This window comes from Elgaria multicarinata, chromosome 3 (genome assembly GCF_023053635.1).
Source record: "Elgaria multicarinata webbii isolate HBS135686 ecotype San Diego chromosome 3, rElgMul1.1.pri, whole genome shotgun sequence".
Taxonomy (NCBI): Eukaryota; Metazoa; Chordata; class Lepidosauria; order Squamata; family Anguidae; genus Elgaria; species Elgaria multicarinata.
Window position 1 is genome coordinate 17005232 of NC_086173.1, and position 13587 is coordinate 17018818.

At 49.0% G+C, this 13587-nt stretch overlaps 1 protein-coding gene across 4 annotated transcripts in view; it reads right to left on the bottom strand.

The window, feature by feature from the left end:
- Positions 1 to 11001, bottom strand: part of LOC134394181 (semaphorin-3F-like) — a 32080-nt gene extending 21079 nt beyond the window's left edge. Inside the window, exons 1-3 of one of the 4 annotated variants that reach the window (XM_063119408.1) lie at positions 10780 to 11001; positions 8593 to 8724; positions 496 to 656 (exon numbers count right to left, since the gene is read on the bottom strand). In XM_063119408.1, coding sequence (XP_062975478.1) covers positions 496 to 656; positions 8593 to 8698 — 267 coding nt within the window. In that variant the 5' untranslated portion in view covers positions 8699 to 8724; positions 10780 to 11001. Of the gene's footprint in view, positions 1 to 495; positions 657 to 8592; positions 8949 to 10192; positions 10216 to 10779 lie in introns of those variants that run through there. The other 3 variants (XM_063119407.1, XM_063119406.1, XM_063119405.1) reach the window with 3 other exon arrangements.
- Positions 11002 to 13587: the final 2586 nt, after the last annotated feature.

Here is a 13587-nt window from a genome sequence, read left to right on the forward strand (position 1 = left end):
GTCTGCCTTCTCACCACCATTGCCGCCACGCTCCTATTGCTCCTCCTCCTCGTTCTCCTCCTAGCCAGAGAGCAAGTAGGCAATGGCATCTCCTGTTCCTCCTCCTCCTCACCTCCATTGCCTGGGCCAGAGCGAGAAGCAGGTGAACAAGCAGGTGAAGAGGAGGACCAACTCCAGGAGGCTCTTGGCAGTGGGGCCCTACTGGATTGTGGGCCCTCAGTAGTGCCTAACCACGCCTTCCCTTGACACCAGCCCTGCCCTCATCTACCCTCTTTGGCCTTCTCCAAATCTGCAGTCACTTGCTTTTGTCCCTTATGAAGTTTAGGCTGGAGCCCAAGAACCCCGGGCATCCCTCTCCCCTGCTACACCGCCCTGCAATACCCTGTCCCATGTCCATCTTTGTTTTATCCTACAGTGCCTGCCCACCAACCCAGAAGCACGGCTTCCTCAGAGCTGAAGGCTAGACAAGATGGAGCTTTTCTTCTCCAGACTTACAATGAGTGGCTCCTTGTTGATGTTGTGAAGGTCCAAGGCCACCAGGAAGTCCCGTGCTCCAAGATAGAGCCGTTCCTGGTCTTGGTCCACCAGGAGGATCCGATAATCACTTGTGTTGAAGGTGAAGCTGAAAGGACGGGCAGTGCGAGTCTCCAGCAGTTCTGGGGAGAAAGACAACCTCAGAGTCCAGGAGCAATCCCACAAGCTCCTGCTTCCAAGGCCGACACACTCTTCTGCTGGGGTGACCGGATACATATCACACCCCACCCTGCAAAGAGGGCACAGATTTGCATAGAATTTGCATATACTACTTTACACATATAGATGCCAATTTAGGAATAACTACTATAATTTCAAAAGAAATACAGCGCATCTTGCCATAGTGACTAGTCTGACCTGTGTGACTGCTGTCCAGCTGCTAAGGGTGGATGAGCAATTTCAAGGCCCCTTTTAGGGTTCCTTATCTTTAAACTGGGCTTGGACTAGACAGGCCTTCAAACAGAGCAGAGGTAGGCAACATGGTGCACATGAGCACTAATGTGCCCTTAGAAACTTTCCTTGGAGCCCATCAAGATGCCATACTACTCCCAATTTTTATTTAAATATATATTTATTATTCTTATTCCATTATTTACTATTACTACTACTACAACTATTTCTGGCATTTGGGATTGTTTCAAAGCAATCTAGCTGCTGCCTCATTACTTCCCCATGAAATTCTCCTCTGGACAGGTCATTTCTCCTTCCTGTCTAGCCATGCCCAGCCATGGCAGCCATTTTATGGTTGTGCCCAGGACCATTTCTCAAATGTCCACATGGGCCCACGGGCCCAAAATGGTTGCCTACTCCTGAAACAGAGGAAGCCTTCAAAGAGAGCTCTGTCCCCTGGCAGCCCTTCCATTTGGCGACTGTCCTTTGTAAAGTAGGCCATGAAGCCACCCAAGCCCAGTCTAACCCACTGACCACCTGCCTGACCTTTCCCAAATGGAGGATTAGACCCCAAAGTCCAAATCTTCCTTCCTTCTTACCTCCTTCCCCTCCCCTTTCACACAGAAATGGCAGCAGCTGGAGGACGTTAATCCGTGCAATGGCTGGGCTGGGCTGGGCTGAGCTGAGCTCAGGGGGTATTTTGGTCCCATGAAGTGGCGAAGGCGGAGCCGACGTGGGTGGGGGTGGGGGCTGGGCGCTTGGTACAGCAAAGAGCCTAAATCCCCCAGCAATCCCCCCAGCCACATTCCACAGGCGCAGATCAGAGAGTGGGGCGGTGAGCTTCCCACCTGCGGTGACCTTGGGGACACGGCCAGAGGACATCAGCCAGTCCCTGTTACCCTCTGCAGCCAAGTCTGGGCAAGGATTCAGAGACCAGGAACAGAAATTGGCCTAATCCCTCTGGACAAGTGAGCTAAAGCCTGGAAGAAGAGCAGATTTCCGGGGAGCTCAGAGAGGGACAGGTGGGGGCGGGGGAGGGAAATGAATGGATGGATGAGGAATTAAGATCCAATTAAAAAAGAACACACAGCAAGTCCAAGAGCAGAACCCAGGCACTCCTAGCCAGCAGGCCTCTTGCCGCTGCTCCAATCCACCCTGTTCCAAACCTTGGGGACAGTACCCAGGAAACCTGATGGAATTCCCTAAGCGTTAACACATGGCAGGTGGGAGACTATCCCACCCCCCAATAAATGGCAGGCAGCCCTGTGGCAAGATGCCCAGGGGGGTGGGATGTTGTCATGCATACTACCCAGATCTGATACACAATGACCATTATATAACACGGTATATCAGCAGTTGCGTTAAAACCTCTTTCAGGAATGCATGCACAACCGACGCAACACTAGACAACTGGGCATCATTGTTTAGTCATTGTTTATAAGAAGATATTAAGTCCTTTTAAGGCAGAGCATCCACAAAGCATCCTCTCCCACCCAGTGGTGTAGGGGTAAATTCTGAAGTGCAGGCGCTCATCGTAACGGTCCCCATAACCACGCCCCAAGGAAAGGCCAAGGATTCAGGCAGCTCTGTTGAGTCATATCAAGAAATCAGTTCCACCAGTTTTCATCTCCCTCAGGAGCAGGTCTGTTGTAAAGTGAATGGGTCTCAACTGCTCATTCAAGACCAGGCCCCCCTAAAACACTTTGCATTACAACAGGGATAACTCACAACAACTTGTTGTTGCTGAGAAATTTGATCTCCTCACCACCATCAGCTACTGTGAGGATTGCAGCTGAGCTCATAGGGAAGTCGGAGGGGGTGGCAGATGAGGTCAGCATCCCTGATAATCAAAAAGTGCCGGTGCGGCATCCCATTACACCTTGCCCCCAGTTATCAATGATGGACGATAATCTTATTGTTGGATGTCAGGTGAAGAGGCTGTAACTGCCCTGATTTACTCTTCTGGAAAGAAAAATCCCATGGGTGCTCTTGCCGTACCATCAGTGGTCTTCGGAGGCATCTCTACAGGTCCCAAGACCACGGTCTTCTTTGGAGAAACAACCTGCCCATGCGGTTTACATTGGAAAAATCTGGAATCTCCCTGGACAAAACCTGGCAATTCCGTTGCTGAGTAAACAAGGAAATGGTTGCTAAGGAATACAAATCTGAAAGCAAATGGCCCACTCGGGGCCCTGAAAACCCCTCGCCATCCTATCTGCTTGGCCCCATCCATCTGTGAAGACGGATAGATGTTGTTTTGAATGATATCCAGAGCAATAACAGGGAATGGAAAAAACTTCCCCTCATCTGTGCACACAAGTTGGAGGAGGCTAAGATCGGCAAGGAACATTCTGGGCTAGATCCATCCTTAAAGTAGACCCACTTAAGTCAATCATGACTAATTTAAAACCCATTGATTTCAACGGGCCTACACTAAATATGATTAAGGTTGACACAACGTATGCAACATATCCATGTGATGTGCACTTGGTTGACTGTCTGAAGGGTGTACTGAAGGATTCCCTGAAGTGCACATCCATCCCACATGCATACCACATAGAGAAGATATGTACTACATGTACTACTGGACATGTCCTACAACAGGAATGGACATCCTCTTCAAAGGCCATGAACTTTAACAGGTACTGGCTGCATGTACTAGAGATGGGCCCCTGGAACCTAGCACTGTAGAATTCTTCCCAACAGATCTCTCAGCACCTTTATAAAGGTGCCTGGAGGCATCCCGGGTTCAAATTTCAACCCAGCCACACCCTCACTTGGGGCCTTACGGCAAATAATTCTCTCAGCCATCTGTGAAAGGGGGATGTCATAATTCTAGCCTACCTTTCCAAGCGAACTGAAAAGATAGGGGGGAATAATGTAAATATAGGGGCATTTGTGTCATACAGAGATGGGGAATCTGTGGCCCTCCAGATATTTTTGGACTACTGCTTCCATTTTCCTTGACCACTGGCCATGCTGGTTGGGGCTGATGGGAGTTATATTGAAATAGATGTTCAACAACACCTGGAGATAGCTAGACTCTTAGAACAGCATTCTTCAAATGTTCAAACATTTCCCTGAAGCAAAGGACAAGAAGGTGCTCCCCATACCTCACCCATTTTACAGGCAGAAGCTGACTGGGCTGCCGGTTGATCTTATGTCAACACTGGGAATGGAGCATCCCAAAGGGCAGCAGGACAGCTTGGTGGGGGTATACTGTATGACCCACACAACTCTGCCCTCCAACACTATGCCATTGCTCCCTGCACCCCAGCAGCTGCCAATTAAGGCAACTGCCTCACTTTGTCTAGTGGTGGGGCCAGGCTGGAGGCAGTAACGAAGAGACTAAGCCCCCTAGTGAGTCAATGGCTCAGGTCTAGGTTATTTGAAAGAACGTATTCTCCCTTATGAGCCTGCCCGTGCTTTGAGATCTTCTGGAGAAGCCCTTCTTTCAGTCCCACCATCTTCACAGGCGCGCTTGGTGGGAACATGGGAGAGGGCCTTCTCGGTGGCTGCTCCAGTGCTTTGGAACTCTCTTCCCGAGGAAGCTTGATGGGCTTTCGGAGGCAGGCTAAAACTTGTTTGTTCCAGCAGGCCTTTGGAGAATAATCTGGCCCTCCATCTATGCTATTGACTTCTAATTTTGTTGTGTATTTTAAACATGTGTTTTTTTTTTCTTTTCAATGTATGTTTTAAACTTTGTAAGGCTGCCTTGAGGCCCAGTATTGGGCAAAAGGTAGGATGATAATAATAATAATAATAATAATAATAATAATAATAATAATAATAATAATAGCGGAAGCGGCATTCAGACCTGAGACTTCCTGATTCATAGCTCATTCTTTTTGCCATTCCAAGACACCAGGTCTAGAGTTCTATTTCAAATAACAAAAAAAATGTTTTATTCCATGCTGGGCTATCAATCTAGAATCAATAAATATGCATTGTGACACTGTGAAACAGCACAAGTGCATCCCCCGCTTCAACAAAAGCCTGCACAACCAGAACCCACTTTGAACAGACACACTGACTTTGTTATGTGGCAAACGTGTGGGAGAGCAACAGTGGTGCACCCAGAGCAGGTACGCACCACACCTCGGCCAAGCCCCTAGAGAAATCAACACTGCAGTGAGCAAAAGACATGAGGGCAAAAAGAACACCTGTAAGATAGGCTTCCTCCCATACTGCTCCCAAATATGAATGCTCAACCATGCTTAACTCACACCTCCTGCGTGCATGAAACATAAGCTGGCCATGCTCTACAGAAGACCCAAGGAATGCTCCCTCCCTGTCCCCACTCCTGAGGTTCCAATCCAGGCCAGACATCCCCACTAGAAGCATCTCACATGCAGCCCTGCAATGTGTACACAGACCCAAGCAAACACACATGTGCGTGCGTGCGTGCGTGCATGTGTGCACACACCAGCCAGAGTGATGTCCAGGGCTTTGCCTTTTATAGCCAGACTGCTGCCGCCAAAGGAATGAATTGTCCTTTGGCCAAGGCTCTCTCTCTCTCACTCACTCTGACACGCACATATACACACAGGCACACTTTAAGGGCTAGCCCCAATTGCTTTTGGTGAAGAAAAGGAGGGGGAAAGTGGCTGCCATGAAAACAGTGGGTGGGTGGTCTATGACGGGTGCAGGGGCACGCACACTACAGCAATTCAATTATCTCCCCTCTTTGCCCTGAGAATTCTCTCTCTCTCTCTCTTCCCCTTCCCCACCATGTGCTTTGGAAAGGGGAATCCATCCGAGCGTGTCCCAGCCCCTTCTCTGAATGGCATGCTGGGTATTTTAAGCCCTTCTGGGAAATCCTTTCCCCCTGTGGCTGGTAAGTAACCAGATCCCGGAATCCCCGAGAACAGAGAGTGTAGGGGGAACCCAGCAAGGTCACAGGAGATATATTGGGGGTGGGGGTGGGAAGCTGGAGAAGAGAAAAGGGAGGCAGAGGGACCCACACACACAATGGCATGATGTGCCTGTGGGGCTGGAACATACACATGCACGCACACCTGTACAAAGGCACTTTCTGTAGCAAGGACACCACCCAGGCAATCTTCCTGCCTTTTCACAGTTTCTCAGTGAACAGGTGCAACTTTTAAGATTAAAGTCACACTGAATGCATATATCTGCCATTGGCATGCAAATTGTCATGACTGGCTGTGAAGGGCTCAGCTGGGGACAGAAAGCCACACAAATTGACTTGGCCCTGGGTACATTGGTTGCAGGTAGTGCCAGAACCACCTGTACATGCTGCCCCTGCACATTCAAAGTGTGCTGGGTGACAATTATTGGGAAACTCTGTACCTATTTGCCTGAACACCTATGTCTGAATGGCCTTTGTTTGCATGTATAATGGACCTTTCCCATTCAGAGATCTGAAGGAGAGCACATGTATATTTACCACTGCTTGGGGCAATTTATATACGCTTATAAGCAATTATTCCTGGGCTTGCTGGCATGCAAAACGGAATTACTTCTCGAGATTTACACACATGCATATGCAGCTGCCAAAATAAGGCTGAAAATTTATCTCTTACACCAAGTCTAGCCTACAGAACTCATTGCCACAGGATGATGTGGGTACCGCTAGCACCAATAACTTTGAGATAAAAGAATAAATTACCGTATGGGAAACATCTCTGCTGGCCCCAACAGTCAACAGTACAACCTCCGTATTTGGTAACAGTATCTCTCTGACTACCACATGTGAGGGCTTAACAACAAGGGATAGATTCTGCCAATAGTCTGTGCTCACGAATTTCCTGGAGGCATTTGGTTGGTGGACGGAATTCTGAACAAAAACAGACCACTGGTCTGAGCTCAACAAAACCATTCTTCTGATTGGTGGCTCTTACACATTGTCCTGTAGATTCATTGCACATATTTCCTAGACAACCTGTCTTTTGGTTCTGGGGCACATATAGAGGTGCATTCTCATTTGCTTGTATTGAACTACTTGCATAGCAAAGACAAATGGGGATCATCGTTTACGTGCCTCACATGTGCACAGAAAAGACACCCACATTCCCTTCTCCACTTACAGATAGATATAAATAAAATTTAGATTTCACCCTTCCTCCAAGGGGCTTGGGGTAGTATACATGGGGGTTATCCCATTCCATCCACATGGTCAGCCTGCAAAGCAGGGGTGATATGCAAGATTAGCCCTACTTAGAAGATTAGTCCCTTTGAAATAAATGTGACTTAAGTTAGACAAACTTTGGATACTAACATTGGATACAACTCTAGGTCAGGCTACATGAGAGTGTAACTGGTCCAACATCACCCAGTAATCTTTGTAGCTGTTTTGGAACCCCTCCAGTCCTAGCCACTGACTGGCATTTTCCCATGAAACCTTTGTGCAAACTATTGTCTACACATACTCAAAGTACTCAAAGCCCGTGCCTGCCCTGTGAAAAACATTGCCACAAGCAACAGTGAATTTGTCCCTATTTTTCACATGCCCACTGCTTGACCAACACATAAATTCCACTCTGGAGATAACTGCAATCAAGCACTAATACGATGTGTGAATAATCTCTCTCTCTCCCCTCTGACACTCTTTCCACACAATAATAAATATTACATTATTAGTCAGGCGGAAATGTTAAGTCAATCAATCTGATTGACCAATTAGAAATCTTGACTGATAAAAATGCCTATAAATAATTCACCAGTAAATCTTTTTTTAAAATTATTAATGACTTGTAATGTAAGTACGTATAAATCTGCAGGGTTTTGTAGAAGAGGCTTTCATGATACCTGCCCCCCCTCTCACATAGAAAGGAATGCCTCTTCTGAGATAGGTGCCTGCATTCACAATCTAAAAAACACAGAATGTTGGATCCAGATTTGGGGGTAGGCAACTGGGCTGACAGAACCAGATGGCGGCGGCCTCCTCCTCCTCCAAGGCCTCCTCCCTCCAGATTTCTGAAAATGCTACATAGAGACCAGGGGATGAGCTGTAGTGTGAGGAGGAAATCAGACAGGGTCAGTTTCCGTGAGTGGAAGGTAGGTCCAAGCCACAGAAAAAAGGGCTCTCTTGCTTAAGAACAATTGCTTTATTCATATGCAAACAGATGGACATATCATCACTTAACTCAATTCATGAAAACTCATACAGCTAGCCACATGAAATTTCTTCCATTGAGTGACAGCCCTAGTTATGAGGTTGTCTTGTATTTACCTTTTCAATAGTGGTGATAGGTATAAAAATTACAAAGAAAAAGGAAAAGCAGCTGTGTTGGCCATCAGTAAAATCCTCAAAATTCATATTCATGCAGTATCTTTATTAGGCAACCCAAAATGTGCAAGCCTTCGAGCTCTCCAGAGCTCTTCATCAAGAAAGATGTTATTTAAAGAAACAACCTGGAGATCTCAAAAGGTTGCACACATTTTGGTGATCTTTTCGTTGGCCCAATAAAAGTATTACACTCGTGTGGATTTTGAAATAAAAACAAAACAGGCATCCATCATCCAAAGAGTTACCTGTGATGCTGAGCGCCATTGCCCCAATACTAACTCACAGCTTTCCCCCATTCCCTGAACATACACAAAAATGGGAGAGGCAGTGTCCATCGGGGAAGGTACAGCCCACCTGGCCACCACTGGCCCTTTTCCAGGGACTCACCTGACTGTCTTTCTCTAAGCCTCCCTTACCTTTGTAGGTCAGGTAGACACGGGGCGCACCAGCAAGGCTGCTGCTGTGGCCCAGGCAGCAACAGAAGAGAAGCCCCAGTAGGACCAGGGTGGACCAGGGCCCCATAATGGTGGAGAGAATCCTCGAGGCACCTGCGGGAAAAGAAAGGTATGAGGAGCTGGGCACTTCTGGAGGGATTTGTGGCATGGGGGGGGGGTAGAGCCTATACACCCTTCTGGTTGGGTACTTTGCTACAGAGAACTGGCTGATGGGGAAAGGCTAGAGGGCGCTGTGTTGGAGGAGTAACAGAGATCAAAGCTCGTCCATCTCCCCGGGCACCCAGCCAAGCAGCTGTAACCTGAGTGGCGGCAGCGGCTGATGGGCACTTCAAAGGCTTGGTCTCCCTCTGCCACCTTCTGCTACGCTTCACCCCCACCCTGTCTCTACCCCTCCCCACCCTTTCCTGCAGGCTAGCGGCCCTTTGAAGCTGGGGTGCAGAGAATGGGAGTCCCAAGATGAGTGTTCCTCTTCCCCCACACTAAACACTACCTTACTGAACTCTGCCTGCCCAACCAGACCCCCCCCCCCACACACACTCCTTTGCACATAGCACCCCCTGCCGGGGTCTGACATAGACACATAGAGCAGGGGAGGCACTTTCTGTTTGGGACGGCCCCCTTCATTCTGAAGAGGGCACCAAGCTGCCATTCTGGACGCAGGGTTGGGTTTTTGATCTGGCCTCCTGACGCCATCACTCTCAGCACAAGGGGGCAGGGGCAGCAGAAACCCCTCCCCGTGCCCCAGTCGGGCTATAATCTTCCCCATGCCACAGAACAGGTGCCAGGGGACAATGCCAGCAGCACCAGCGACTCTCCCCCACCCACCCGCAGCACCAGCACAGCACAGCATGGACTCGGTGCCAGCAGGGACTGGGGCTTTGATCTGCTTGCCAGTCCCAATTCCCTTCTCCCCCACACCTCCCTGCTCCACTGTCTCCGTGCGCGCTTCGTCCTGTCCTGAGCTCAGCCAACATGCTGCAACCTGCTGCTTCCATACCTGAACCAGGTGCAAGCTAGGGAAGCAGTACATGCTGGGACATGGAGTCCTCAATGGCCTCAGGTGCCAAGAGAGCCAACTACCTGGACACATACACACCCCAACCTTGGACCTGTTTCTGGACAAACTCTCACTCTGTGCAGACACACAGACATCACAAGAGTCTGATTGCAGCAGGAACTCTTTCCTCCAGGGCTGAACCCAAAGTCTGATACCCCATCGCAACTTTTCTCCACCTTGTCCAGGGTTGTTGTTTTTCCCATTAAACATTTAACATATATATAGATTTCATTAAACATTTAAACAAAACTTTAAACCATACTTCAGAGTACAAGTGCTTATGCTACTGCCCAGCCCTCCACATTCAGTACTGCAATGCCGAAGTAACAGTAGATCTAAAGAGTTCCAACAAGGGATATATTCAAATGACTGAGAGCTTTCAACTTTCCAAAATGATATCTGTGTGGCTGCCCAGAGGTAGTTTAACAAAACAAACGAAGAAAAAAAAAACACAACCAGGACCCAGGAGCCTCATTTCAATCTTTGCACCACGGTAATTCTTACTTATAGAATCGTCACCACTTCTTCCTGCCTCACCCCAGAATTATTATTATTATTATTATTATTATTATTATTATTATTATTATTTATTTATTTATTTATTTATTTATTTATATAGCACCATCAATGTACATGGTGCTGTACATAGTAAAAGAAGTGGCTGCATGCATCATCTCGGACGAAGGCTGCAAACTTTGGCAGGATTTTTCCAGGGAGTAAAGTCCTACTGAAGTCCTAGTGGGACATGTCTCCGAGGAAACATGCATAGGGTCAGGCGAAAAGTGAAGCAGATGTCGCTTAAAAGTATACCACCTACAGCATTAGCAGTTGAGGTGTGTGGGGGGGGTGGGGTGGCGAGGGGGTGGGGTGGAGATCAGGACTGCAGAAGGAAAAGGAGTCTGCAGAGTATTGACCAAACCCAGTGGAGCGCACTCCAGGAATCACAGGAGGCACTGGGGGTAAGAAACGGGGCCGGGAATCGCGGTGGCTGTGGTTCATGGGGCCAGGAACCTTTGGGGCGGAGAGGGGGGGGGGGGAGATACGATTTAGAGCTATAACAGCCATAAGAGGCAGTGAGAGAGGTGACTTACCTCCACGTTCGGTCCCAGTTTTCAGATCAATCCCAGCGGGTTAGAGCTAGCGGGCTCTTCTTCCACTTGGCTGCGCCCAGGAAAAGTTTCGCAGTGATGTTCTTCCAGAGGGACAAGAAGCGACTGCGAGGAAGGAGGAGCATTTCTGCCCCTCCGACTCCTGGGATCCTGGATTTTAATAACTCTGGGGAGGGAAAAGCCACACAGGGAGCTCCTGTTGAATGTTCCCCACAGGACAAGCGCACAACGTTAAGCGGCTTGCGAGTTCCTCTGGCTCCTGGAGCCGATAACCAGAGCCTGCCTCCCCTGAGACGTGCTGGGACGGCTTAACCCTTTCGCTGCTGCTCCTCCTCCTCCCAGAACCAGGAAGCTTGCCTCCCGGTGATGCCACCCCCACTCACGCCCCCTAACAGGAGGGATCCAGTAGAATGCATGGGATGGGAGACCAGACTGCGAGCAGATTGATGGTGGTGGTAGTGATGATGGGGGTGGGGTGGGGGGAATTATCCACTTGGGAATCTCATCCGCCTTTCTTTGATGGGGGCGGGGATGGATCAACTAGATTGCGACGGGGCAGGGTGGGGAGGTCCTTGCTGTGTTCATGGGGCGCTCATACACATCTCTTCTCCCCCCCCCCCTCCAGCTTTAGGTAGCTTCCTTTCTGCCTGGAGCCAACTCACGAACAGATCCAAGAGAAGTGGGTGGGTGTGTGTGTGTGTGTGTGTGTGTGTGTGTAGGGGGGTGTCTTTTACCTGAGCCAGAAGGAGGGATGCGGGGAGTGGATGTGGGTGTCTTCAAAGCTCCCTTTCGATCCAGGCAGGCCCGGAAGACATCGGGGCCCACTGTTCTGGAGCAGTTTGCATCTTGCCGGCCGCACCTTTGGACTCTCCCCAGCGAGGAGGAGGGCGGCACCTGTAGGGGGCCAGCAAAGGGGGAGGGCCTGGCAACGGAGGCTGAGAAGGCGGGATGTCAGGTGCTGGTGGAGCCCGGAGCAGATCCGGCGGCTGGAGGAGGAGGAGGAGAGGTGAGAAAGACACCTTGACAGGCGATTCGGCGTCAGTTGGCGCCTCTTCAAATACGGTTCTTTCCATCAGTGCTCACACCCCGAACTTCCTTATCTGGGCAAGTTGCTTTGAAAGGGTGGAGCGCCAGCCCCACTTCGGCATCTGTCAGAGGACTCATTCAGAACAGAGCCTGGCCCGGCCTTCAAGGCTTGAGGTCAGTGGGGGCCCAGAAATCCAGGGCTCGTACTCAGCAGCAGGAGCAGGAGAGGGCCCAAACGCAGCAGCGTTGGTTCACCACGTTTTGAAGTGAATGGCGTTTACCAGCTAAAGCGGGAGGAGGGACTCGACTCCCAGGACGTGAGCCACATCCTGTCCACCTGAGGTTGCAAATTGGGTTTCCCTCAGAAGGCCACGCCCCTTTGCCCTGGTCCCACCCCTGACCATCTCTCAGTTGGTGATTTCCCAGCTTTTGTGCAGCTTTCCCCCTATCCTGAAAGGTTGAAATGCTTCTCCTAAGGATTAGTTACTGGCAGTAAACACTTCAAGATAAAATATGTTGGTATTTTTGGTATTTTGGCCCTACCCTTTTTGCCTTCAGCCCCACCTGCCACTAGAATGTACCCCCCCCCCCCCCGAGCTTCTGTGAAATTGAATTTGGCCCTTGGCTCAAGGAGAGTCAACACTCCTACTCTATAAAGAGAGGGTCCCCCCTACCAAAAGACCATTTGAACTATGTGAGGTACTTGTACTTTACCATCTAAAGAGGCCTCCCCCTTCAAGCCCATTAAGCCCAGAATCTAAGAGCGTCATCACCTGGGGGGAAATCCTGTTTCCTTAGTGTTGCTTCTCCACCCACGCATTTGTCCTGCATTACTTCCTCTTTTGAAAGAAGAAGTAAGCAACATGCACGTGGCCTGTTTTGATCGTGCTGCTTCTCCTGCACATAGCAGGAGATAGTGGCAAGTTCCGTCTCAAAAAATTAGTCTGACTTACTGGGGTGGGTTTTTTTGGTCATGCGAAGAAGGCTAGAAGGGGAGGGAGGCGCGGGATGCAAATGTCGTCATGATAGGGACCTGCAAAAAGCCATAAGTGCCCAGCAACGAGCGTGCAATAAAACATTCGTCTGATGCTGCCGTAAGATTACCAAATTCCCCCCTCCTGCTGCTCAGGTCCCTCAAGATACCTCTGCTGCTTCCTTCAAAGGTTGCAGAATTTAAGAAAGCCTCTCTCCCCCATGACTGTGTAAGGACTCTTTTCTTTATGGCTCACTTTAAGGTTGCTTTCTTGAGCTGTGGACCATACCATTACCATATGCATGTCAGGGTGAGCCCAAGAGAGGTTACTGCAATTATGCCCTCTGCTGCTGCAGCAAGCAATAGTGTTGCTTACAGGGATTTCTCTAGGGAGGGATAGGTTGATACCTTTTGGGAGTACTATGGGGCAGGGGGAACAATCATCTATTAAAGAAAGCACCCCAAAGACAAAGGCACATAAACATATTCAGTCACAAACAATATAAAATGGCATAAAGCATTCATTCATTTCTATACCACCCAAAATCCAAAGCACAAAGTATAACAATATGTGAAATTACAGTGTGCAGTAGCACAAGAGATACATACACTGTGTGTGTGATCATGAAGTTTGAGCCATGGAAATTCAAAGAGAGGCCAAGCAGCTCACCAATTTCATATGCAAACTTATTTATGTGTATGCATATTCAAACGTATCGTATCACATTCCCATGTAATAATACTTTGTTAAAACATAAAAGGTGTTAACTGCCAGCTAAATACCTATGAAC